This window comes from Danio rerio, chromosome 4 (genome assembly GCF_049306965.1).
Source record: "Danio rerio strain Tuebingen ecotype United States chromosome 4, GRCz12tu, whole genome shotgun sequence".
NCBI classification, from domain to species: domain Eukaryota; kingdom Metazoa; phylum Chordata; class Actinopteri; order Cypriniformes; family Danionidae; genus Danio; species Danio rerio.
Genome location: NC_133179.1, coordinates 75,932,600 through 75,959,027, shown reverse-complemented (window position 1 = coordinate 75,959,027; position 26,428 = coordinate 75,932,600). Strand labels below are relative to the sequence as shown.

The following is a 26,428-nucleotide window of genomic DNA, read 5'->3' as shown; positions in this document are numbered from 1 at the left end:
TGTCTAGAAAATGTTTATTCTTTAAGATTTTCTACATATTTGTTTTTTTACATGGCTGTGAAATTTGATCACAAGAAAACCAACCATGACATATAAAACATTTTGCAAATGAAGGGTAAAAAATGCATCAAAGTTATAAGATGCATTTCTTTCATTAAAAGCACACATTTATAGTATTGCAACTGTGTAAAAAAAAGCACACAACTGTTCAACAAGCTGAAAAATGCAGAGATAGAGGGCTCATCTCTAAGTTAGTCAGAGCAGCAGCATCACAATTACCCTAGTGAAGCCTTTAAATGACACTTTAAGCTGTATAGAAGTGTCTTGATGAATATCTAGTCTAATATTATGTGCTGTCATCATGACAAAGAGGAAATAAATCAGTGGTTAGAAATGAGTTATTAAAACGATTATGTTTACAAATGTGTTGAAAAAAATCTGCTCTCTGTTAAACAGAAATTAGGGAAAAAATTAACAGGGGGCTAATAATTCAGGGGGCTAACAGTTCTGACTTCAACTGTGCATGTTAGAAAACAGTTAAAATAGCAATGTATTGCTTTCTAGTTTTCTGTAAACTAAAGACATTTATTACAACTTGGCCAACCTATTTGATGTGTTTTATGCATAGCCCTGGTTTATTTTTAATCATGCTAAATGTTGCATTGCCACTAGATTAATATATTTTCTTCAAGAACAGTAACTGATTGGAATGCTCAGAAAGGTGAGCACAGACTCCTCTGAGCACTTATAATGCCTCCAGCAGTGGAGAACATTAGTTATTTACTCATCCATTAAAAAAGAGCATTATTTTAAAGTTTTTTAATTTCTCTAATATTTTCAGCAAAAATACCATCTACAAGACTTTGCAAAGGTCTGCAAGCGTTAAACAAATGAAAAACCCTTCAAATGATGTGTTCTTGTCCTATTGATATCTTTATATATTTTGGTGGAATTCAATAGTGTGAGCCCATATTCCTGTATGAAGTTTCACAATTGCAATCGCTCATCTGTCAGTGGTTAAAAAGGCTGCTGCGTCTCTGATGTATTGTTGATCCACCATTACGGGAAGAGCCACCTAGTGGCAGCTGGGTGTACTGCAGTCACAGTGGTAAATGGCTGCAGTCAGAGTAGATTAATTAATTCAGATCTTTTGTACATTTAGATAAATATCGATTATTGGCGCCAGAGCGTATTGATATATTTGCCCCACCCATAATCTATAACCAAACTCTCCAACAAACTAAAACAAAAACGAAAGTTAGTAATTTCATGCACTCTTGGGGGCCCTCTGGTGGCCATAGCGCCCTAAGCAGCCGCTTAGCTCGCTTATGCCTTGGGCCGGCTCTGGTTTCATACATCTGAATTCTTTACTGCGTACGCACATCTACAGCTTTGTGCGTACACAATGTTTTAGTATGATTTCCCCGCAAGTCTTCATACATGAGGCCCCTGGCGATTACATGAAGGATTAAACAGAAGCTCTCCTGCTAGATGTGGCAAACAGTTACCTGAAAACTCCATCCCACAGACTTTTCATAGCAGACTTGAAGCCAACGGAAGTCTTTTATCCACTCCTGCAAAAGTGTAGATGTTGGATTAACATTCAGCACATGATCACTAGTAAGATGTGTCATTATCAGTAACTTTAGATGGTTTCTAAAACTAAATCTGTCAGTGTTATTTTCATTCTCCTCTTCAGCGCTTTACAGTGTTTCGCAGTAGTAGCTCTCTCTGTCATCCCAAGCCAGAAGCGCTGACTGAGTGATTGACAGCTGATATTCAGTGCTAGAGCAGTGGTGGGCCAATAAGAAGAGTGCGAAGGCGGGGCAAGCATTACGGACTTGGCTTTGTTTACTGCAGCAAGTTGACATGACAACTGTTTTAAACCATTCCTGAGCGCTGCGTTTCGCTTTTCAACTGCAGAGATGCATTCTTCATGAATGCCTCCCGATACCACGCATGTGCTGAACATTTTGCAGTAAAAACTGGTCTCACACAACAATTTTATGCACTCTCACACATGCTCCCAAATATATTTTGAGGTCGCATAGATAAAAATTTTGGCGCATATGTGACCAGAATGATCGCAATTTCGAGCCCTGGCATGGTCTGAAGATGATCGGAGTCAAATTTGGTGAAAATTAAATTAATGGTCGAAGAGGAGTTTTTGCAAAAAAAAAAAAGTTTTTGAACAAAATCAATATGTGTGCAGCGCTGAACTCTAATCTCCTCTGTTTCAGCTTACAAAAGCGGAGGAGAGCAGAAGCAGAGCCCAGCTGTGTGTCTCTGAAGAGTGACCAGTCTATAGATCATCCAGCAGCATTTAGTAGTGAACACACACCACCTGCTGTCCTCAGGTAGATCATCTGCACACACACACACCTGACTATACTGCAGCATTTACATGATCATGTGTTTCTAGAAGAGATCAGACATTATTACTCTTTATTCTGTCAGTGCACTGAAGACATTCTCCTCAACACAAGAGACTTTAACAGTCAATGTCAGCTCATGCTCATTTGATCAACAGTAGAGGATTATTAGAGTGTTAGTTCACACACTCATCACTGTTAAAGCGCTGCAGAAACACAGACGAGGCAGTAGAGGTGAGGGCTGATGGACACAATGTTTCATCAGCTCACAAAACATAACTCTTTTATTAAGAAAACAATTGCTAATGATGAGCTCTGTAAAGAATATATAACCAGGAGCAAGAATATACAACACTAATACTTATAACACAATCTTTATCAGCTGAAGCACACATCGAGAAACGCACACACATGGCTCTACTACAGGATCTTTTTTTTTTTTTTAATCTTTTTTTTTTTTATTAGTATATGCAAAAATCATACAAATACAAGAAAACATCAACAGATAACAAATACAAAGCAACAAAACAAAAACATCAACAATATAGTCAGGTACTGGTATGTGCAGGGGTGTGTGCGTGTGAGTGTGTGTATACATGTTAAGGTAACTTGGTGAATAGGTCAGAGTACATACGTTAGGAACAATAACAGTCAATAAATGAAGCAAGTGTCACAGATATAGATAAAACATAAATAAAGAAACCAGTCAGAGGTAGGGAGTAACAACAATGCTTATTAATGTATGATAGTAAATATGAGAGTAAAAAGAGAGAAAGAACAACATTAATAACTGACAACAATAATAATAAATCACAAGTGCTACACCAACTACTACTACAGAAAGTTACTTATATTACAACTACTACTGCTTCTACTACAGCCACAACCACGACTACTACTACTAAAGTGTCTACTAACGACTACCACTACTGATACTACTATAGCGTTTGCTACAACTAATACAACAACGTCTACTACTACTACTACTACTACCACCACCACAATCACTTCTACTACATCTACATCAACAACATCTACTACTGATATTACTACACCAACAACGACTACTACTACTACTGTAACAACCACACCATTACTACTTCTGCTACTACTATACCAATGACATCTACTACTACATGAACTACAACTTCTATAATCTCCGTAACAATTACTCAATAACAATCGATACTATTACACTGTCTACTACTTCAACTACTACTACTACTACTACTACTACAACTACTACCGTTACAACTACAACAACTGCAACCTTACTAATGATAATGGTATAAATACTTGTAATAATGATAATGAAAAGATAACAGGACAAGTCAGAACAGTAATAATAATAATGATAACAAAAAATAAAAGTAATACCATTTATGACAAAGATGTCGAGGAAAGGGGAGGATGGGAAATCAGGGAGAAGACAAGTAATAATAATAATAATAATAATAACAATAATAATAATAATAAATAATAAAAATAGTAGTAAGAAGGGGAAAGAGAGGAAAAGAGAAAATAAACTAATAATAATAAACAAAAATTAATAAAATAATAATAATAAAAAAATAAAATAAAAATAAAATAAAAAAACAGAAAATGAAGGGGAGGAGTCGAAGAAAAAGAAAAGAAACAAAAAGAGTGAAAAATAAAATAAATAAAGTTCAGCAAACAGAGCAATGAGAATAAGCAAAAAAAAATTTATAATAATAATAAAAACTAAATAAATAAAAAAGAAAACACTATATCAATGCTAATTATGAATTATACAAACCCACATGGAAGAATAATATTAAAGATATGTATGATAGATTATTAACTTGATAACTATAATATACTCATGTTGGTAATAATAATAATAATAATACTAATAATAATGATAATAATAAAAAGAACAACAGCTGTAACAATAAATTGAGGAGGGTGTAGTTGTGTCATGGGCATTGAGGTATAAAGTGTTTGTCAGTTGCTTTGTGATGCATTAAAAAAAGTGTAACGTGTGGCATGGATCAGTCCAGTGCAGTGCCCAGGCTGCCATGCCTACGTTACACTTTACCCTGTGAATTTAGTACATGTAAGTAGATTTTTTTTCTATCTCTTTTTTTTCTTTTCCTCCTCTTCTCTTTCTTTTTCCTTTTCTTTTTTTTTTTTATCTGTTGTTGGACTGGTCAGGAAAAGTACTGGTATATAAAAAAAAATAATAATAATAATTTATGTATAATAATAATAATAAATAGAAAACAAATATTATAAATAATAATAATAATAAAATGAATAAATATCATTGATAGAGACAGAAAAGGGGAACAAATAGAACAAAAGGGAAAGTAAAGAAGTATATAAAGACCGAATTATGATTCTTTTATTTTAATTGTTTACATTATACTTTTTTTCCAATTGATTTATTTATTTTAAATTAGATTTAATATTAGATTTTTTTTTTCTTCCTCATATCTACCTGACCCTATCTCTCCCCTCTTGTTTATATACTGATGAAGGTGTTGTTAGGGAATGGCTTCAGGCAAAGAAGATCTTCAATGGAGATGTATTCTGTTAATAAGTTTTTCCAGTATGAGATGTGAATGGTATTTCTTGATTTCCAGTTCATGAGGATAGTTTTCTTTGCGATAGTTAGAGCCACCAGCAGAAACTGACCATTTGTATTATTTATATTGATTGTGGATATGTCACCTAATATGCAGAGGGAGGGACACAGTGGGATGTGACAACCCATTAAGTTGGAGAGTGAGTCAGTAACCTTTTCCCAAAATGATTTAATTGAAGTGCAATGCCATAAGGCATGAAGATATGTGTCTGGAGTGTTTTGTGTGCAATGTGAACATATTTCTGACGTGAAACCCATTTTAAATAATTTCTGCCCAGTTAAATGTGATCTGTGAAGTACTTTGTACTGTATAAGTTGTAAGTTAGCATTTTTAGTCATGGAAAATGTGTTTTTGCAAATTTGAGTCCAGAATGCAGCATTGGGATTAATAGATAAGTCTGTTTGCCATTTAGTGGTTGGTAGAACTAATGCATTGTCTGATTTTGATATCATTTTGTATATTTGGGAGAGCAATTTTTTAGAGGGAGATATATTGATAAACTCTGAGATTTGAGGTGGAAGGTCTAGATTGATTGATTGGTTAGGTAATTTTGACTTAATTGATGATTTGATTTGTAAGTATTCCAAAAAGCAATTACTCCCAATGCTGTATGTCTGGGCTATATGGGAAATGGTGCCAGATTATTATTAATAAAGATATGTTGAAGTTGTGTGATTCCCTTGGCGGCCCATGTGCGAAAGTTAAGTGGCTTCTTGTTGGCTAGGAAATCAGGGTTATTCCAGATTGGGGTGTATTAAGATGGTGTGAGTGGGGAATTTGTGACCTGATGAAATTTCCACCAGGCTGTCAGAGTTGCTTCTATTGTCGGCATTTTAAAACAGTGATGTCTCTTGATTGATTGACTGTGAAAGGGTAATTCTGAAATGTTAATGTCTTTGCATATTGATTGTTCAATGTCTTGCCATGTGTATTCTGATGAGTTAGGTTTAATCCATTTGTGTATGTTTTGAAGCTGATTTGCCAGAAAATAGTTGTAAAAATGTGGTGCTTCTAATCCTCCTTGTGTTTTTGGTTTCTGTAGGGTTGTCAATTTAATTCTTGGGGTTTTGTTTTTCCAGTAGAATTGTGTTATAATAGAGTCTAGAGGTTTGAACCAGGTATGTGTGGGTTGTGTTGGAATCATTGAAAATAAATAGTTTATTTTTGTGAGAATGGACATTTTGGTTACTGATATTCTGCCCATGATGGATAATGGTAAGTTCATCCAGCGTTGCAGGTCATCATCTATTTTTTAAGTAATGGAGTATAGTTAAGTGCAAACAACTCTGACAGTTAAACTTAAGTTATTGTTTCCTGTAATGATGTTTGGGGATTTTGTAAGTATAATAATATGTCATCAGCATAAAGACTTATTTTATGGTGTATGTTTAATGATTGAATTCCTTTAATATAAATGTTTTGACGGATAGCTGCTGCAAGTGGTTCAATGAATATGGTGAATAAAGAGGGAGAGTGGACATCCTTGTCTAGTTCCCCGGTGTAGAGTGAAGCTGCGTGATGTTAGTCCGTTAGTAATGACAGTAGCTGAGGGTGATGTGTAGAGAATTTTGATCCAATTAATAAATGACTTCCCAAAACCAAACCTCTCTAATGTGGAAAACAGGAATTTCCAGTTTACTTTATCGAAAGCCTTTTCAGCGTCAAGGGTGACTATGATAGAATTGTTATTGTTTATTGAAGAGTGGTGTATTAGGTTTATGAGTCTGCGTGTAATTTACCTTTAATAAAACCGGTTTGATCTGGATGGATTATGGATGGCATGATTTTTTCTATTCTATGTGAAAGTGCTTTAGCAATTATTTTAGTGTCTACGTAAATTAGTGAGATTGGACGATAGCTTGACGGTAATGTTGGGTCTTTATTGGGTTTGAGGAGGAGTGCAATTGTAGCTGTGTTCATGGTATCTGGAAGCTTTGAATTTTGTTTTGATTCGTTAATCAACCGGATGAAAAGTGGTGATAAAATTGACCAAAAGTGTTTGTAGAACTCAGCAGGGAAACCATCGGGTCCTGGTGATTTATTATTAGGCATGAGTTTAAGTGCATTAGAAATTTCTTGTTGTGATAAGGGGGATTCAAGAGAATTTATTTGCTGTTCATTTAGTTGAGGTAAGTTGATATTGCTAAGAAATTAGTGAATTTCGTCCTGGGATGGGTTTTTTCAGGGGAATATAATTTACTGTAAAATTTTTGAAAGATCTGATTTATTTCTTCTGGTGAGTTGGTGGGTTTCCCTGCTGAGTCCTTAATGACTGATATTGTTGTTTTTTCTTTATTGTGTTTGATTTGATTAGCCAGATATTTACCAGATTTGTTACTATGATGGAAGAGTTCTTGTCGTAATCTGTGAATAAGGAATTGAGTATGTGCATTAATTAATTTATTTAATTGTGATTTATATTTTCTTAGAAAATCTTGTGTTTCTTCTGTTGGATTATTTATGTTAATGTCTTCTAGATCTTTAATTTTCTGTTCCAGTTCAGCTTGATGTTCTTTCTCTTTCTTTTTTTTGTAAACAGAGTATGAAATTATTTTCCCTCTTAATACTGCCTTTCCTGTTTCCCACAGAAGAGATGGGGATGTTTCAGGGGAGTCATTTATCTCTAGAAAGAATGCCCACTCTCTTTTAAAATAACTGTCGAAATCCTGATCTTGAAGAAGAGAGGTGTTGAATCGCCATCTGGAAACGGGGTTTATGTCTGGTGGTTATATTCAGTTTTAATGTTACAGGAGCGTGATCACTAATGATTATTGGGTGGATCTTTGATTCAGAAATATTAGATAAAATAGAATTACTGGTGAGAAAAAAGTCAATGCGGGAGTACGAATGATGAACAGGTGAGTAAAATGAGAATGCTTTATTGTCCGGATGCTGGATCTTTACAGGATCTGTACACTCGTACTGATTTATTCTTGATGTTGTTGTTGTTGTTCCTGCAGTGTGTATAGAGAAGATCAGACTGGAGACCTGCAGCAGGATTCACTCCAACCAGAACATGATGAACTCCAGAGAGTCAAAGAGCAGCACAAAACCAGCATGAAGTACAAGTATGAGAGATTATTTGAGGGAATCAACCATGAAGAGACTCCAACCCTCCTGAACAGCATCTACACACAGCTCTACATCATAGAAGGAGAGAGTGAAGGAGTGAATGAAGAACATGAGGTTTTACAGATGGAGAAAAGAGCCAGAACAGAACCCTCACAACACACTCCAGTCTACTGCAATGACATCTTTAAAGCCTCAGCTGGAGCAGGACATGAGGAGAAGATCAAGAAGGAGAAAGCCCAGATCAAGACTGTTCTCACTAAAGGCATCGCTGGAATCGGGAAAACCGTCTCTGTGCAGAAGTTCATTCTGGACTGGGCCGAGGGAAAAGACCATCAGGATGTAGATTTCATGTTTGTGCTTCCATTTCGAGAGCTGAACTTGATCAGAGATCATCAGTACAGTCTTCACAGACTTCTGCTGGCCTTTCATCCTGAACTTGAAGATCTGGAGCCCAAGATTTATGAGCAGTGTAGAGTTGTGTTCATCTTTGATGGTCTGGATGAAAGCAGAATCACACTCAACTTTTCAGATGAGGAGAAAGTTTGTGCTGTGACTGAATCTTCATCAGTGGCTGTGTTGATGCGGAGCCTCCTGAAAGGAGATCTGCTTCCCTCTGCTCTCATCTGGATCACCTCCAGACCAGCAGCAGCCCATCAGATCCCCTCCAGATACATCCACCGTCTGACAGAGATTCAGGGATTCACTGAGCCTCAGAAGGAGGAATATTTCAGGAAGAGAATCAGCGACGAGCGTCGAGCCAGCAGAATCATCTCCCACATCAGAAGAGCAAGAAGCCTCCAGATCATGTGCCACATACCCGTCTTCTGCTGGATCTCCTCCACTGTGCTTCAGAAGCTCCTGGAAGAAGATGTGAGTGCAGAAATCCCTCAAACTCTGACTGAGATGTACATCCACTTCCTGCTGATTCAGATCAACATGAGGAAGCAGAAGTATGAAGAGAGAGATCCAGAGAAACTCCTGCAGGCCAACAGAGGAGTGATCCTCAAACTTGCTGAAGTGGCTTTCAGACAGCTGATGAAGGGCAATGTGATGTTCTATGAGGAGGACCTGATTGAGAGCGGCATAGACGTCACTGACGCCTCGGTGTATTCTGGGATCTGCACTGAGATCTTCAAGGAGGAATCTGTGATTCATCAGAGGAAAGTCTACAGCTTCATCCATCTCAGCTTTCAGGAGTTTCTGGCTGCTTTCTTTGTGTTTTACTGCTATTTAACAAAGAACAAAGAGGAGCTGGAGTGGATTTATTACAGTGGATATTTGTATAATCATCATCTACAGTTGATACAGTTGTTACAGTTTAAGAATGCTCTGTTTAATCTGCTCAGATCAGCAGTAGATAAAGCTGTGGAGAGCAGTACTGGTCATCTGGATCTGTTCCTGCGGTTCCTGCTGGGCATCTCCCTGGAGTCCAATCAGAGACTCTTCCAGGATCTGCTGCCACACACAGAGAAGAGCTCAAAGAGCATCAGGAGGAGCACACAGTACATTAAAGAGATGATCAAGAGAGATGATGATCTCCCAGTTGACAGATCCATCAATCTGTTCCTCTGTCTGCTGGAGGTGAAAGATCAGACTCTGGCCAGAGAGATTCAGGAGTTTGTGAAATCAGACAAACACTCAGAGGAGAAACTCACTCCTGCTCACTGCTCAACAATCTCCTACATGATTGAGATGTCAGAGGAGCCGCTGGATGAGTTAGACTCTAATAAATTCAACACATCAGATGAGGGAAGACGGAGACTGATACCAGCTGTGAGGAACTGCAGGAGAGCTCTGTGAGTATTCATTCATTCATTCATTCATTGATCACAGAAGACACACATTAGTCTGCAGTTTAATAAATCACTGCGCGTGAGTGATCATCCTCTCATAAGGTATTCACCTGCTTTTGTTTGCGTGAACAGCTATTTTTTGTGCTGCTTCTCGATTCTAAGATCACATATTGAGCCATCCTCATTGTGGAACCCTGCTTTAAGAAAACTACAATGTAAACATTATTTCCAACCAGCCAAAGTGGCTAGTGGAGGTGGCTGTCTAACCTGCCAGAGCTGAAATCTACCCACATTTGGTGTATTAGCCGGTGTTAATGTAAGGCCCTGTTTCTGAGCTAAATCTCCAAAACTGTCCAATGGTGCGACAAACTCGAGCATAGTTCAGTAAATTACAGCTCGTATGACTTAAATAAACAGATCAGGGTTAATTTTACAGTAGCTGTTTTAGTAAATGGCAGTCATGTTTATCATCCATGTATTTCTAAAATCAGGAGCTTGTTGTCAATAACTGAGCACCGTGTCCTCTGGTGTGACGCTATATGCTCATTATAAATCAGGCAATCTTTGGACAGTTGAAAGACCCCATGCTCCTGCACATGCTCAGGTTTAGCCTCAGGATTATATATAACTCGCATATTTATCCTTCTGGAACCACTGTACAGTTCTTGAGTTTTGTTGTTTGATGTGACGTTCATTTATTCAGAATATCCAACAGGTTTAGGAGAAGAAAGTATTATTTATAATTTCATGTAAAGTGAATAGCACTATATGAAGTGCTTTTGCCTTACAGCATTATGATGTAAAGAATTATAATGTTGTGTACGTGTATCTGTTTTATTGTCATTCTATATCAAGCCTCCATTGGACAGGTGCAGGTTTGCTAAAACACTTAATCAAATGCATTTGTTTGTCCAGTGTAATTGTGATGTCCATGTCGCATAAAATATTACAAAATGTCCAACAATGAAGATAAATCACTTCCCACTCTTTATTATTAAGAGGTGTTTCTCTTCATGCGTAAAGTAAAAGTAAAACAGTAAAGGAACTGATGAAGTTGGTGACGCTTTTATTGACTCAAACAACTTTAATAGCTGCATCACTCAGAAACTGTGTTTTACCAACTAAAGCATTTTACTATCTGTTTAACTGCCCATATACAACTGAGTTCAGTTCAAGTGTATTTCTATAGCGCTTTACAATAGTTATTATACTGTTACAATGATTATATTTTTACAATAATCCTATTTGAGAGATTTATTTATATTTAAAGAGCCATTATAATTTCACCGGTGTGCTAATAAATAGCCTTCAGTTACACACAGAATATCAAAATAATCATGATGATATTCTTTTAATAATTTATTTATACTTTATACACTTATACATGATGATTTACTGTATGCTGTTTGAGATGTTAATTCAGATATTTATTTTATGCTTTTATTTCAGAAAATAAGTAATAAAATATGAACCCTTAAAGAGTCCCAGATCCCTGTCAGAATAAACCTGATAAAGGGTGTAGGACTGTAAATGTGTAGGCTGCAGGAATAATATTGAGAAACAAAGGCCCAATCCCAGTTCTCCCCCTTAGCCCTTCTCCATACCTCTATCCTGGTTTTTCGTGTTCACATGAAGGGGAAGGGGTGTCCTTATTTACTTATTTTGTTAGCAGTTGATTTCTCCTCACACTGAAGGCAGTTTTTTGACTATTTTATGTTCTTGTTTGTCTTTCCTCATATGCTTGTTGTTAATATGGCTGTAAACTGCAGATCTTCAGCAGTCGTTATCTCATTAACTACACCAGTTTCAGTGTCAGTTTAACACTCTGCAGACTGAACACATGAACACATCAACAGTGTCAGTAGAACTCCACACCACTGGTGGTGGTGTAGAGAGACCCCCCTCATGATTGTAAAGCGCTTTGGGTGTATGGCCATACACAATAAATGCGCTATATAAATACACATTACATTACAACTCTGTATAATCTGCCAGATTAACACATTAATACAGTTGTTTGTTTTGTCCTCTACACAGGCTACAGGACTGTAATCTCACTGTTCAGTGCTGTGAGAGTTTGTCTTCAGTTCTACAATCCTCAATCTGTGTGCTGAGAGAGCTGGACCTGAGTAACAATGACCTGCAGGATTCAGGAGTGAAGAAGCTCTCTGATGGACTGAAGAGTTCAGACTGTAAACTGGACACACTGAGGTCTGAGCTCAAACACCTGATTGATTGATTGATTGATTGATTGATTGATTGATTGATTGATTTTTGTGACAGATGTATTACTAAAACTCATACTGTTAATGTAATTTGTGTTCTTCTTTCTCAGATTGGTCATGTGTAATCTCACTGTTCAGTGCTGTGAGAGTTTGTCTTCAGCTCTACAATCCTCAAACTGTGTGCTGAGAGAGCTGGACCTGAGTAACAATGACCTGCAGGATTCAGGAGTGAAGAAGCTCTCTGATGGACTGAAGAGTCAACACTGTAAACTGAACACACTGAGGTCTGAGCTGAAACACCTGATTGATTGATTGATTGATTGATTGATTGATTGATTGATTGATTGATTGATTGATTTTTGTGACAGATGTATTACTAAAACTCATACTGGTAACGTAATTTGTGTTGTTCTTTCTTAGCTTGGCCATGTGTAATCTCACTGTTCAGTCCTGTGAGAGTTTGTCTTCAGCTCTACAATCTTCAAACTGTGTGCTGAGAGAGCTGGACCTGAGTAACAATGACCTGCAGGATTCAGGAGTGAAGAAGCTCTCTGATGGACTGAAGAGTTCAGACTGTAAGCTGGAGACACTGAGGTCTGAGTTCAAACATCTGATTGATTGATTGATTGATTGATTTTTGTGATAGATGTATTACTAAAACTCATACTGTTAATGAAATTTGTGTTCTTCTTTTTCAGATTGGTCATGTGTAATCTCACTGCTCAGTCCTGTAAGAGTTTGTCTTCAGTTCTACAATCCTCAATCTGTGCCCTGAGAGAGCTGGACCTGAGTAACAATGACCTGCAGGATTCAGGAGTGAAGAAGCTCTCTGATGGACTGATGAGTCCACACTGTAAACTGGACACACTGAGGTACAATAAATCCACCACATTTTTACATATTATAAATACTACCATAAGTAGTTGTAAATATTGTGTAATGCCACAAAGTATGATGAGATGAGAGAAATACGTGTGCAGTAATGATTATTGCACTGTGCTTTAAAATAGTATACAAACTATTCCTTTCTCTGATTTCCTTTATTATTTTATGTAAATGAGTCAGTATAACTGTCATCAGAGTCATCAAATGTCAGATTATATTGAACAGACATCACAATGATGTTTAGTGTTCACTTCAGAAGTGAAACTCAAACTGCACTGCTCTACATGATGCACAGCAGAGAATGGAAACGTTTTATAGTTTGTCAACTGAACTGAAATGGTCATTTGTTGAATTTGCAGCGTATTTACTGAATCAAAGGCCTGCTCAAAAACCTTTGTGAGGTTCTCTTATATTCTATAAAGATCAGTATTGTCATTTTTAATTGTGGTGAAATATATTTGTAATAAAGGATATCTGTAAAATTCACATTTTTATCTCTACATTTACAGGAGACTGTGTGTTAGTGACGCCTATTTGTCAGACTAATATGATGTGTGTGTGTGTGTGTGTGTGTGTGTGTGTGTGTGTGTGTGTGTGTGTGTTTGTGTGTGTGTGTGTGTTTGTAGGTTGTCTGGCTGTATGGTGACAGAGGAAGGCTGTGGTTTTCTGTCTTCAGCTCTGACTTCAAACCCCTCACACCTGAGAGAGCTGGATCTGAGCTACAATCATCCAGGAGATTCAGGAGTCAAGCTGCTCTCTCAACAACTGGAGGATCCACACTACACACTGCACACACTCAAGTATGTGGACGTCATTCTTGCTCAAAGTTCAGATATTGTATGAGCAGCACTTCTTTTTGTCCCGCAAATAGAAGACATCATATCTTACCAATCTTGTTAATAGTATTTACGTGGCCAACGATAATAACATAACACAGTATTGGGTTAACTTTAGTAAGGTAACAAGATCTACAGCTCGAGGCAATGACTTAGAAGCACATAAACAAGAATATAGTTCTTACAAAATGAGAATGAAGATTTATCGAGCTACACTACCATACATGAAACTAACTACATAATAAGCAAACAACAAACAAACGCTCACACAAACACACAGAGGCAGTTCAGAGGGTGCAAAATGAGTTGACAACGTCCCAAATTATTGTAATACTTCTTACAAGATCTTAGAATAACACCTGAGAGACCACAAAAGCAGAGATATGGCTTATCTTTAACTGCTGAAGATCAATCTGCACCAAATCAGCCAGAGACAACATTAGTTTTTTTACTTGCACTTTTGATGGTCTGGTTCGTCCCCATGGCACTGTCTGCCAATGAGCAGCTGCCATGAAGGGCAGGGCCACGCCCCGTACCGATGTAGGAACGGTCAATCATTAACAGACTGCATGTAGATTTCACGTGGTAAAACTCTGGCAAGATTGAAACTATCTTACATCAAATGTTACAAGACGAATACTGTTTAAACTACTAGCTTTTCCTTTACACCAACGTATTGCAAATGTCACTAGCTTTCGTTCAATACCAGACATCATACATTTCAGACACATACAGATCATTTTACTCTGCTATTAGTGTTAAAACAACATATTGATTAACCTGGTTGATTGGAATAAACAGCATACGAGGAATTATTATGGCATATTATTCAAAGATACATCTGCCTTAGTTCTAACATTTAAGAGATTGTCTTTCATTTGTATGCGTTCATGTTTCTAGAGATCTCTTTTTTTCTCTACGAAATTGTGCATCTGGCAGTATGTGCCCAAGGCGAGCACATGACCATGTAAAGGAGTCATTCAGTCTTGTGGGGCAATTAGTTAAGTTTTCCCACTGAAAATCCTGTAAAGCCCCATTGTGGGAAATTGAATGATTTACCAAGTTAGCTGAAGGGTACCAGAACATCTGTGGCCAAAGTACTGATGCAGCTATTCAAGTCAATTGGCGCTCTGTTATCGTGGTAGTATAAGCCCTCGAGCCAGTTCGATGACCGACACTTTGGCACCCGATTTGCAAGATTTCAGATTCAACTCATGTTGTTCACTGCAGTATGCCCATGAGTTACTACAGCTCATTCAGTGCACATCTCAGGCTTTATGCAGGCATGTCTCTCATGAGGCAGATATGGACAGAGATTTGAAATAGGCCTATAGTTAGCTCAGTTGTTGGTGTCTATTTGTGGTTTCTTAATCATAGGCTTAATAACAGCTAGCTTGTAAGAGTTTGGAACATGGCCTATAGATAAAGAAGAGTTGATCATGTTATAGCAGGCAGCAGCTCTTTCAGTCATTTTGTTGGAATTGAGTCCAGCATACACGTAGCTGGTTTAGAGCTATTTATAAGTTGATCTAGCTCTTCCTGTTCTATGATGTGGAAGCAGTGTAGGTTATTAGTAGGGGTGTCAAAATTAATTGTTTCTTCTGTGCACCGCGATGCAGACGCGGACAATTCGTTATCGGTTCAGTAATAATCATAACCGGTTATAATGTACTGACATCATTTATCTCCTATGCGCTCTGTCGTGAGGGAGGTGAGCGCCGTTATTTACAACACTCAGCCAACTCATGGCTGGCCCGTGGCATAGGCAGCATAGGCAAATGCTAAGGGCGCTGTATATCCCGGGGGGCACCAGAAATGAGCGCGCTTCAGTTGGTTTTGTTTTCGATATTCTTGACACACATTCAGTTATAGACGGCAATAACTCAAAAATCTCTTACCCTAAAAACATCTAAAGTGTGTTTCCTACAGAAAGACAAAGCTGGTTATGTTTCACAGCTGTCTTTCTTTTTTACGCTCGACATTACGAGCACTGCTCCGTTTAAGCCCTCGCAGTCTGCGTTTACTTTAGCTGGTAGAGCTCGCGCTGAGAGGAGCTCTCTGTAAGGGACCTCATCTCGGCTCTCATCTCGGAAAAGTGCTTATTTTTTTTGTTTTTTCGTTTTCTCGGCTTAAGTGTGTTTGTTTGTTTGTGTGTGTGTGCGTGTGTGTGTTTGTTTGTTTGATGCTGTCTATGTTTGTGTATGTGTGTGAATGAGAGACAGTGTGTTGCTGTGTGTTGGTGTGTTTATACAGACAGCATGTTATAGCCTCCCCCTAAAATATAACACTATATATGGAAAGCATCGTCAATGCACCGTGATGCACCGAGATATCGAATTGAACCGAATCGAAGGCATGATAATCGTAACCGAACCGTGAGACCAGTATAGGTTCACACCTCTAGTTATTATTATGATTCAGTGAAATGTTTACTGGATCTGGAGTATAAGCCGGTGCAGAAATTGTATCAAGTGGAACTGATTGTAACACATCTGTAAACGCTGATGAGTCCAGATGTGTCATTAGTGTCATCTATGTGGATGTTGAAATGAGTACATTACTATTTTATCCCAAAATTCGTTTTTTATCAGTATGAAAGTGGAAGTGAAGAACTGAGTCAAGTTTACGTTATTTTGTACAGGTTTTCACTTTTAATGAAAATATATTAAACAAACTCCATTTTTGTAGGCATTTAGAAGAAAACAGCATGTTTTACTATAGATTTTTACAGCTATATCTTGGAATGTTGCTGTGCCTGATGTCACGGGGTTGGTTCTGTTCCCTCAGCTGAACAAATACAGTGGAACAGTGGAAGTAAAGGACTGAACACGGAGACTGGAAAGCCTAATGCATAAAGTTGTGGATGTGGAGCTGCTGCAAAAAAAGCATCAGATGTGTGTCTATAAAATAGAATATATATATAACATTTATATACATTCATATATATTTTTTTTACTCCCTTTTAATTACCGATCATTTGCTGTGCTTTGGTTCAGTCTCTGTATAACACTGATTGTCTGAGTCTCAAACATTGGTTTCAACAAGGTCCCGTGCTACTACAGCCCCTTACCTCTGCTCATGCTCAAACCAAACTAAGATCAGCACGGACAGCAAGAACATCCTTCATACATGTTGAGAGATCGAGAGTGTAGTTCTATTATGTGCACGTATGATGAAGCCGCTGATTATATGTAAGATTATGAAATCTCTTTCAATGCGTGTTCAGCTGTGCACTTTTTCCATTCTCACATTTGCATGTAACGACCACATGCATTTTATGTAGATCTGTTATTCTCCTCTGCAAGTCATCTGTCCTGACGTCTTCATTTATTCAGTGCTACAGTCTATAGCACCTCAATGAAATACCTGAAACTGTCATGAAATACTTTAGATGACATTACCAATTTATGGAAATATGTTTTATAATAAATTAAAATTATTAAAAGCAGGACTATGCTAAAGGAAAGGGAAAGAGATGAACTGATCTTAGCAATGTTTGGTATTTTTTATCAGGGTGGAATGTTAAAGTATATTCGGCTGTTCAATTCAGCTGGACTTAATATATTTACAGTTGGAATAATTAGTTAACTAGTAGTTTATTTGTTGAGAAGAATAAAGTGTAAGAATCAGGTCTTTGGTTTAATTCACATTTAATCTTTGGGTATTCAAATCTAAAGATTCGAACGTGATTCACAAAGAGTTATTCAAATCTACACTTACCCTCTGTATTTGTCCAGCAAATAGAACGTTTAGTGTAAAGCAATTCTGTATTATATTATTACGTTGCCAACAATAACAATATAATAACAGTATCTAATTATTTAATGAGCAAGGTAGCAGTATCTGAAGCTGAGGCATTAACTTATAAAGCACACAACACACCAACACGGATCTTAAAACAAAACAAAAGTTTATTACTACTCTATAACACAAAGTACTGATCTACATAAAACAAACAAACGCACATACATACACACACGCACAAGCAGTTTGAGGAGAGTTTTGACAGTGGATTCAACTTCTAGCCTTTGCTAAGTTTTTAGCATTGCAACCTGAGAGAAACCATCAAGCATAGAATTTCACTATTCTTTACTACTTAAACATAATTCACACCAGATTCAGTAATGGATGGAAACCTTGTTTGTGCTACTTGCGTTCTGATGGAATTTTGGTTTCCTCGACTGGTCCAAAGGGAAATCCTGGCGAAGCTGATTGGTAAGCGTAGCAACTTCAGTGATGTGCTGAAATTCCCTCCTCGGTGAAGAGGGGTTTCCTTACTGTCAGGGAAGCTAGGGTTACAGATGTTGGACGAGGTGTCGTTGTAGGTGAAGTTTTTCCTGGGGTTTCTCTAGTTATGATGGAGTTTCAGAGTTCTGAGGTGTTGACCCGATGGCTTGTTGATAAAGCAGTTACACAAGCAGATCGGGGGCCGAGCCGGCAGCAAGGGGAGGTCGCGTGCTCTGTGATGTAACGAGGCTTCCGGCGAAGCGATGTAACAGCCACTGCACGAGAAGAGCAACATACAGGCAGTGACGACTGGCAAAGATGACCGGCAAAGATGACAAAGAAATTTTCCTTGTTCAAAGTTTTATAGGCTGGGCCTACACAAATCAGAGAAACTGCGGGGTGGGAACACCCCCATTCCCTCCTCTAGTAGGCCGGGTTGGCACATTGTTTGAGTGCTGCTTTAATAGGATAGTTGTTAAAATAAAGTCTCATAACATGGACACCTTTCATAGTGTGGTTTCTTCATATAAACCAATGCATTGGAAACTTTCCTAGCTTTCAATCAGTACCAAACATGAAGTATTTCACAAACATTCTGTAGATTTCATTCATCACCGAGGGCTATAACTCAATAACTATCCATAACAGTTAAATGGAGCATGTAAACACAAAAACCTACATTAATGTAAAATAAGCATACATTAAGGGCCTATTCACACTATGCCATCCGTACCGTGCCCAGGCCCGTTTCCCGGATCGTTTGAGTAGTGTGAGTGCGCTGAATCGGGCTCAAGCACGGTTCACTTGGCCGGCGCTGGCCCGGTTGGAAGAGGTGTGCCTGAGCGCGGTTCACTTGGGCTTTGGCGCGGTACGCTTGTGTGTGAGCGCAAAACGCGCCAAAGCCCGAAAGCGAGACATGACTTTAAAGGGACTGTTTGATATGGATTTATTAATGATTCTTACTGTTCAGTGAACGCAAACTGCCGTAGTTTATTAAAGACACAAACTCCTCACAGCACGTCAGCTGCACCTTCAGCAGACCTCCTCATTCCTGCAGCACGAGAGCTTTATGATTGTTTATGAGCGCCAAAAGTGGCGGATCTGTTCGGTGAAATATCTGACTGCGTGTCACCGCATCCCTAAGGACTGTTTGGCGAAATATTTGACTGCATGTCACTGCATAACAAACGACTGACACGATATAACTAGAGAAATCTCCACTGTGCTGCTGGGTGAGAGCGTATGGCAAGCCGTTTTAGCATTTAAACCTTGTTCTGACTATCCATAAATATATTTAGAGATATCTCTAATTATATTTTGACTAGTCATAATTATAATTCGACTAGTCAGATTGGAGATATCTGCAAATATATTATGACTGACTAGTCATATTCCTCCATTGACTTCCATTGAAAAATACTTGCAGATATCTCTAAATGAGTTTTGACTAGTCACAATTGTAATTAGAGAAATCTCCAAATGAATTTTGACTAGTCAAAAATCCAATTCAAGATATCTACAACTAATTCGACTATTAGTAAATTAATTAGAGATATCTTCAAATATATCTGTAAATATCTCTAAATATGATGAATTAAAGATATCTCCAAATGTATTATGACTAGTAAAAACCCAGTTAGAGATATCTCTAGTTACAATTGTGACTAGTCAAAACTCATTTAGAGATATCTGCAAATATTTTTCAATGGAAGTCAATGGAGGAATATGACTAGTCAAAATATAATAAAAGATATCTCTAAATATATTTATGGAGTCAGAACAAAGATTTAAATGCTAAAAAGGCTTGCCATAGAGAGCGCTTCTCACTGAACAGAGCAGCAGCGATGACGTAAGCGTGCCGAGGCCCGATATGGTGTGAGCGCGGGCCGTCGGGGGAGACGGGAGGGGGACAAGCGTGCTTTGGCCCGGTTCGAGGCAACTGTACCTAGTGTGAGTACGGCCTAACTCAAATAAACAGTTTAACTGAATGTCCATTTAAACTTTGGAAGCTTTTTTGATCGCTGTATTGTCTGCCTAGAATGTGTATTCCCTCGCAGACGCCATTTGCAGGCAGGAGCCAAAAGGCACTCAAAAACTGGTTTGAGGGGGTTTTGAGTGTAGAGCCTCTTTTATTGTTTTAAGGTGTAGAGTTAACTAGCACGCAGTTGTGATCGGGACTGGCAAGTCATCCACTGGATTGCCTTTTGCTGGGTGCCTGTGGATTGCTTTGAAAATGAAATCAAAGTTTAGACATGTAGGCACCAACCAATGTTTTAAGGATTATATGGTCTGTGACTTGTTTGAAGACTTGCGTGGAAATCATACTAAAACATTTTTGTACGCACAAAGCTGTAAATGTGCGTACACTGTAAAAAATAAATCTGTAACATTTACGGTAAAAAAAAATGGCAGCTGTGGTTGCCAGTACTTTACCGTTAAAAACACGGGACAAACTGTAAAAGTAATTTCTCATTAATCATAATTAATTTATAGCGGTAATATGTCTGTATTTTGAATGATCAACATCTACACATCTTTTGTTACACAGTTAGACATGTTAGCACACCCACATGAAGAAGGTGGTGATGAGGAAGTTACATAATTAGCTAATGCTCATCACAATCAACTTTCCCCACTAGCAGAAAAGAGTATCAGCATATAGAAGGTGCTCAGTGTCATTCACACAGCTACTAAACACCAGTATGGTAACATGCATAAAATTAAAGTCATGAAATAAACATTATCAACATTAGATTTAACATAAATCTCTAATGTACATAACTGATGGGGAAACAACTAAAAAGATCCATATTAATGTCAATAAAATGCATAAAAAGTGATGTGCCATGCAGGGATTTCTGGGAAAGTCAATTTACAGTTGTTCGCTGTATATATTTAGGAAACATACCGCTAACCAGGTTACAGATTTGTACTGTAGCATTTTTACAGTTTTTTACCTTTGAAATCACGGCCATTTTTTACAGTGTACGCAGTAAATAATTCAGATGTCTCAAACACTGCGTACACTGAATCCCACGCATTTTCTCTTGTACATCTGAATGAACGTGAAACTGAGCGCACATGCATGAGCACAAAACCCCTCCCCCATATGAATATGCTAATGACTCTACTTTGGCAAAAACTCAACGAAAAAGCAACGGCAAAAGCAAACAAGAAGAGAAACTTTGAACAGAATGTGAATTTTGTAAAATTTTGTTGTATCTTTAACAGCACGAGTGGTGTAGCTCGTAAAATGCATGTCAACATGTTTTGACACGTTCAAATTGTCCTTTAATGTTTGGCTGGTCAACTGCCTGGTATGGAAACCTTGTATACCTGCTAGACATGCGGATGAACCCGTCTCATACAGCTGCCATTGCACGGCTTAAAGACACTTTGTAGTGTCCAATTTAACACAACTGCCTCTAGGAGTCGCCAATAACAATAAAACAGACACACACAAGAAGCTCACATACACCAGGTATGAAGTTGTCATGGAACAACGCTAGGGCTTGCATAGACTAGTCGACTAGTCGAGCGATTGACTACTTCAACCACTAGTCGATGCTCTCAGAAGCAATCGACTACTCGAGCGTGCATTTACCGTAAATCACCTCAAAACAACAAACTTATCCAACAAACATCACGATCCAAGGTTAAAGCTTCCAACTACAACTCAGGATTAAATTCAAGATTATTTATATTATCAACATTACCACCACAAGGAATCCTCTTGAATGGTAGTTACATGGTCTCCGCTTCATTAATTCTTCCGTGGCGGGGTGCCACACCAAAAAACATTACAGTTTTCCATTCAGAACATTCAGTCGTGTTTTATAATAGCTGGTTATAATCGCACCAAAACGTATTAAAAGGTATGTGAATTTTAACAGCGCAAACTTTACTGTGTGTGTTTCATTTGTTTAACCCTCGTACATGCTGACTGATTGACTGACAGGTGCGTGAGGCCAGCAAACATGAAGTAGCTTTCGTTCAGTTAGATTAACAGTTTCCATAAGTATACTTTATAGTATCTACTGCTCTGAATATTAAGATTTTATCTTAATAATTATGCGTGCAAGCCAAGAGATTGAAATAACCCCATAGGTGTTTGGTAGATCTGTATAGAAAAAAAGCCTGCCGCCACAGCTGGAAAAAAACCTATAGGAAACACCAAGTAATGTCTTGAACATCAGTTCCCCTTCGGTTGGGGAACTCCAGTGCTATAAGTGGATTTGATGTTCTAAATCCACGTATGGGAGGTTTTGGTTCAGAAGCCGATTGTCTGAAAGAGTATTGAACGGGCCAATGAAAGCAATGAATTGGCAGCGTAAGCTTGCGCAGGTGTGCTGCATTGCCAATTAACTGAGCATATAAGCACACCTGGCGCCAGCAGACGCTATCCTTTTCGCTTCAGAGACTTTTCTGATCGAGTTCATGAGGGTTCCTCTTGCTGAGCTACAGCCACATCGAGCGAACGAGTGTCTCCCGGTCCAGAGCGAGTCCACGCAGCGGCAGACAATCGAGCTGGGTTTTCTTCCTTGCCTGGCGTCCCTTTGGGTTCGGTCCTCTGAGCGGTGCGTATTGTTGCAACTTTCCTAAAAGAGCAACACAGTCGTGCAGCACGTCCTTTTTAGGATGGCGCTCCGACTGTGCGTTTCTGGTTGCGGGGGTTTCCTGGCTCCGGATGATGGGCACGATCACTGCATTACATGTTTGGGGGTCCAGCATGTTAATGTGGTGCTCGGGGGCGGTTGATGTCGTCACTGCGATGCCATGACCATCGTGCAGTTGAGATCGCGGCTAACTTTCGTAAGAGAGCGAGCAACCCCAGTGGCCTCCTGCTCTGCAGCGGGCGCCCGGGCAGATCTGAGGGTTCCAGTGAGAGATAATCTGCCACCTAAGGGCTCGCGGACCTTTCGCTCCTCCAAGCGCTCCATCCAAGCTTCGGGTACTGGGAGTGATCCGTCTAACCAGATGGTAGCTCTCAAGCTCGCTGACACCAGAGATCAGATGTCTTCTGCGGTATCGGAGGGTGGGCTTTCATTGTCCGACAATGATCCGGACCCGCTTGCCCCCTCTGGGCAAGCGAGCGCCGTCAAAATAGATCCTGAAGTGGACATGTTGGCCGTGCTTTCCCGGGCTGCTTCGGCTGTCGGGTTGGAGATGGTTCATCCCCCAGCCCCGCGGCCGGACCGACTAGATGGGTGTTACGTAGAGGACCAGAAGGTGAAGCCTTTGAAGCCTCTCGTCCCCTTCTTCCCGGAAGTGCACAGTAGGCTCACGCAGTCCTGGAGGGCACCTTTCTCTGTCCGCGCTGCGTCCGCCTCCGCCCTCACCACCATGGATGGTGGAGCTGCCAGGGGGTATGAGGCAATCCCGCAGGTGGAGCGCGCCATTGCGGTCAATCTCTGTCTGCGTGGCGCCCCTACTTGGCGCGGTCCGCCGCGTCTCCCGTCCAAAGCCTGTAGGTTATCTGCCTCCCTCGGAGCTAGAGCTTACAAGGCTGCGGGCCAGGCAGCTTCCGCCTTGCACGCGATGGCCACCTACCAGCGCTACCAAGCGCAGGCGCTGGCCGAGCTGCACGAGGGTGGGTCTAACTCAGGCTTGTTACACGAGCTGCGCACCGCGACCGACTATGCACTCGGACTACTAAGTTCGCCGCGTGTGTGCTGGGGAAGACGATGTCCACACTTGTGGTCCAGGAACGCCACCTCTGTCAACATCGCGCATATCAGCCAGGTTTAGCCAAAGTTCGCTTTCTTGACTCGCCCATATCCCAGGCTGGCCTGTTTGGCGACACCGTCGGTGAATTCACCCAGGAGTTCAAGGCGGTGAAGGAGCAGTCGGATGCGCAATGTCATCTGGGCAATGTCATCTATCAGTGGGACCGTAAGCCCGCTCCGTCCGCCGAGCCATCCACCTCCGCTGCTCCTCGCCAAGGGAAGCCGGCAGCCCCTCCTGCCCAGGGCGCCGCTAAGTCCGGTAAACAGACCGCGAAGCGTCCCTGAGACAGGCCATCCGGAGAGGAGGAAATTTGCTCTTTCCCCGCTGGAGGATGGGGCCCATATCCCAACGGTACTTTTCAGTGCCACCAAAATTACGGTAAAATAGCACTTTTCCCCTTCCCCGGATGTCACAGCTCAAGCCCTGCCAGTCTAGGACGCGCTGCCTCTCAGCTCGCAGGGTCTGCATGCTCCGCCAGTGGCTCACGGGCGCTGGGGGGATGGTCTCCCTTCTCCCAGCCCCCAAGCCCCCTCTCCGGAGTCAGGGTGCGGAGCCAGAGCGAATCGCTCTCCTCCAACTCTTCTGTGGGACCCTCACGCTCCCCAGATCAGCACACCCGCTCTGCGCTGCCCCTCCGCGGGTACGTCAGCGATTGCTGCGGTGACGTCATTAGTGAGGGCTCTGCCTGCCTAAGTGGCGCCGGCCAGCCCCTTGCGGTGGCTCACACGCAGGATCAGACTCGGCTACGAGCTTCAGTTCTCAAAACGGTCTCCCAAGTTCACGGGCGTGTATTTCACCAGGGTCAATAGCCCCTGTCCGCCCCTGTCTTGCGAGAGGAGATTGCTGCTCTCCTGGCCAAGGGTGCAATCGAGCCGGTACCTCCAGCTGAGATGGAGAGCGAGTTCTACATCCCGTACTTCATCCTACCCAAAAAGAGCGGTGGGTCACGGCCAATCCTAGATCTGCGCGTTTTGAACCACTGCCTTCGCAAGCTGTCGTTTAGAATGCTCACGCAGAAGCGCATCCTCCGATGCGTTCGTCCTCAAGATTGGTTTGCAGCCATAGACCTGAAGGACGCGTATTTTCATGTCTCCATTCTTTCACGCCACCATCAGTTTCTGTGGTTTGTGTTCGAGGGTCAAGCATGACAATACAAGGTCCTCCCCTTCAGGCTATCTCTGTCTCCGCGGGTCTTCTCCAAACTCGCGGAGGGTGCCCTAGCGCCCCTTCGGCTCGCGGGCATCTGCGTATCTCGACGATTGGCTGATTTTAGCCCACTCTCGGGAGCAATTGACTGCGCACAGAGACGAGGTGCTCCGGCATCTTCGCCTATTGGGGTTGCAGGTCAACTGGGAAAAGAGCAAACTCGCCCCGGTGCAGAGGATCTCTTTTCTCGGGATGGAGCTGGACTCGGTCACCATGGTAGCACGCCTCTCCAAAGAGCGCGCTCGCCTGTCGCTGAACTGTCTGAGGGAGCTCGACAGCAAAGTAGTGGTCCCACTGAAATATTTTCAGGAGCTCCTGGGGCATATGGCATCCGCTGCGGCTATCACGCCGCTCGAACTGCTCCATATGAGACCACTTCAGCACTGGCTTCGAGATCGAGTTCCAAGACGCGCATGGCATGCGGGCACACACCGAGTCTCTGTTACTGCGTAGGTAGGTGCCCAGCTGCATTGGCATATCAATCGCCTAGAGCTGTTGGCAGTGTTCCTCGCTCTTCACCGTTTTTCTCCGGTGTTGGAGCAGCAACACATGCTAGTCAGGACGGACAGTACGGTGGCGGCAGTGTATATCAACCGTATGGGGGTACGAGCTCTCCCCGCATGTCTCAGCTTGCCCGCCGTCTGCTCCTCTGGAGTCACCCGCGGCTGAAATCGCTGCTCACCATTCACATCCCAGGTATGCTCAACCGTGCAGCCGATGCGCTCTCACGACAGCAGATTCACTCTGGAGAATGGAGACTCCACCCCGAGTCTGTCCAGCTGATATGGGCGCGAATCGGGGAGGCCCAGATCGATCTGTTTGCCTCCCCCGAGAACGCTCATTGCCAGTTGTTTTATTCCCTGACCGAGCGAGGGCACTCTCGCCACGGATGCACTGGCCCACAGCTGGCCTCGAGGCACACGCAAGTATGCGTTTCCCCCAGTGAGCCTGATCGCGCAGCTACTGTGCAAGGTCAGGGAGGACGAGGAGCAGGTTCTGCTAGTTGCGCCTCTCTGGCCCAACCGGACCTGGATATCAGAGCTCTCCCTCCTCGCGACGGCCCTCCCCTGGCAAATCCCTTTGAGAGAGGACCTACTTTCTCAGGGACAAGGCACCATCTGGCACCCTCGCCCCGATCTCTGGAACCTCCATGTGTGGTCCCTAGACGTGAGGAAGACTTGGGTAACCTGCCTTACTTGGGTAACCTGTGGTTGATATCTTCACTCAGGCTAGAGCCCCCACCACGAGGCAAGCCTACGCCCTGAAGTGGAGTCTATTCACTGAATGGTGTGTCTCTCGCAGAGAAGACCCCCGAACTTGCCAGATCAGTGTTGTGCTCTCTTTCCTTCAAGAGAAGCTGGATAGCAGGCTGAAGCCCTCCATTCTCAAGGTTTACGTTGCCGCCATCTCCGCTCACTATGACGCCGTGGCTGGTGGCACCGTGGGAAAGCATAACCTCATCATGCGGTTCCTTAA

The 26,428-nt window shown here is 41.2% G+C and overlaps 1 protein-coding gene across 21 annotated transcripts in view; it reads left to right on the top strand.

Moving 5' to 3' along the window:
• Nucleotides 1-26,428, top strand: part of LOC567883 (NOD-like receptor C) — a 56,053-nt gene that overhangs the window by 16,352 nt on the left and 13,273 nt on the right. For 7 of the 21 annotated variants that reach the window (XM_073949045.1, XM_068217773.2, XM_073949041.1 and 4 more), the window contains 7 exons: nt 2,241-2,357; nt 7,942-9,849; nt 11,860-12,057; nt 12,182-12,355; nt 12,492-12,665; nt 12,770-12,943; nt 13,583-13,756. In XM_073949045.1, coding sequence (XP_073805146.1) covers nt 2,241-2,357; nt 7,942-9,849; nt 11,860-12,057; nt 12,182-12,355; nt 12,492-12,665; nt 12,770-12,943; nt 13,583-13,756 — 2,919 coding nt within the window. Of the gene's footprint in view, nt 1-2,240; nt 2,358-6,902; nt 7,840-7,941; nt 9,850-11,859; nt 12,058-12,181; nt 12,356-12,491; nt 12,666-12,769; nt 12,944-13,582; nt 13,794-16,788; nt 17,682-26,428 lie in introns of those variants that run through there. The other 14 variants (XM_073949042.1, XM_073949044.1, XM_017354459.3 and 11 more) reach the window with 8 other exon arrangements.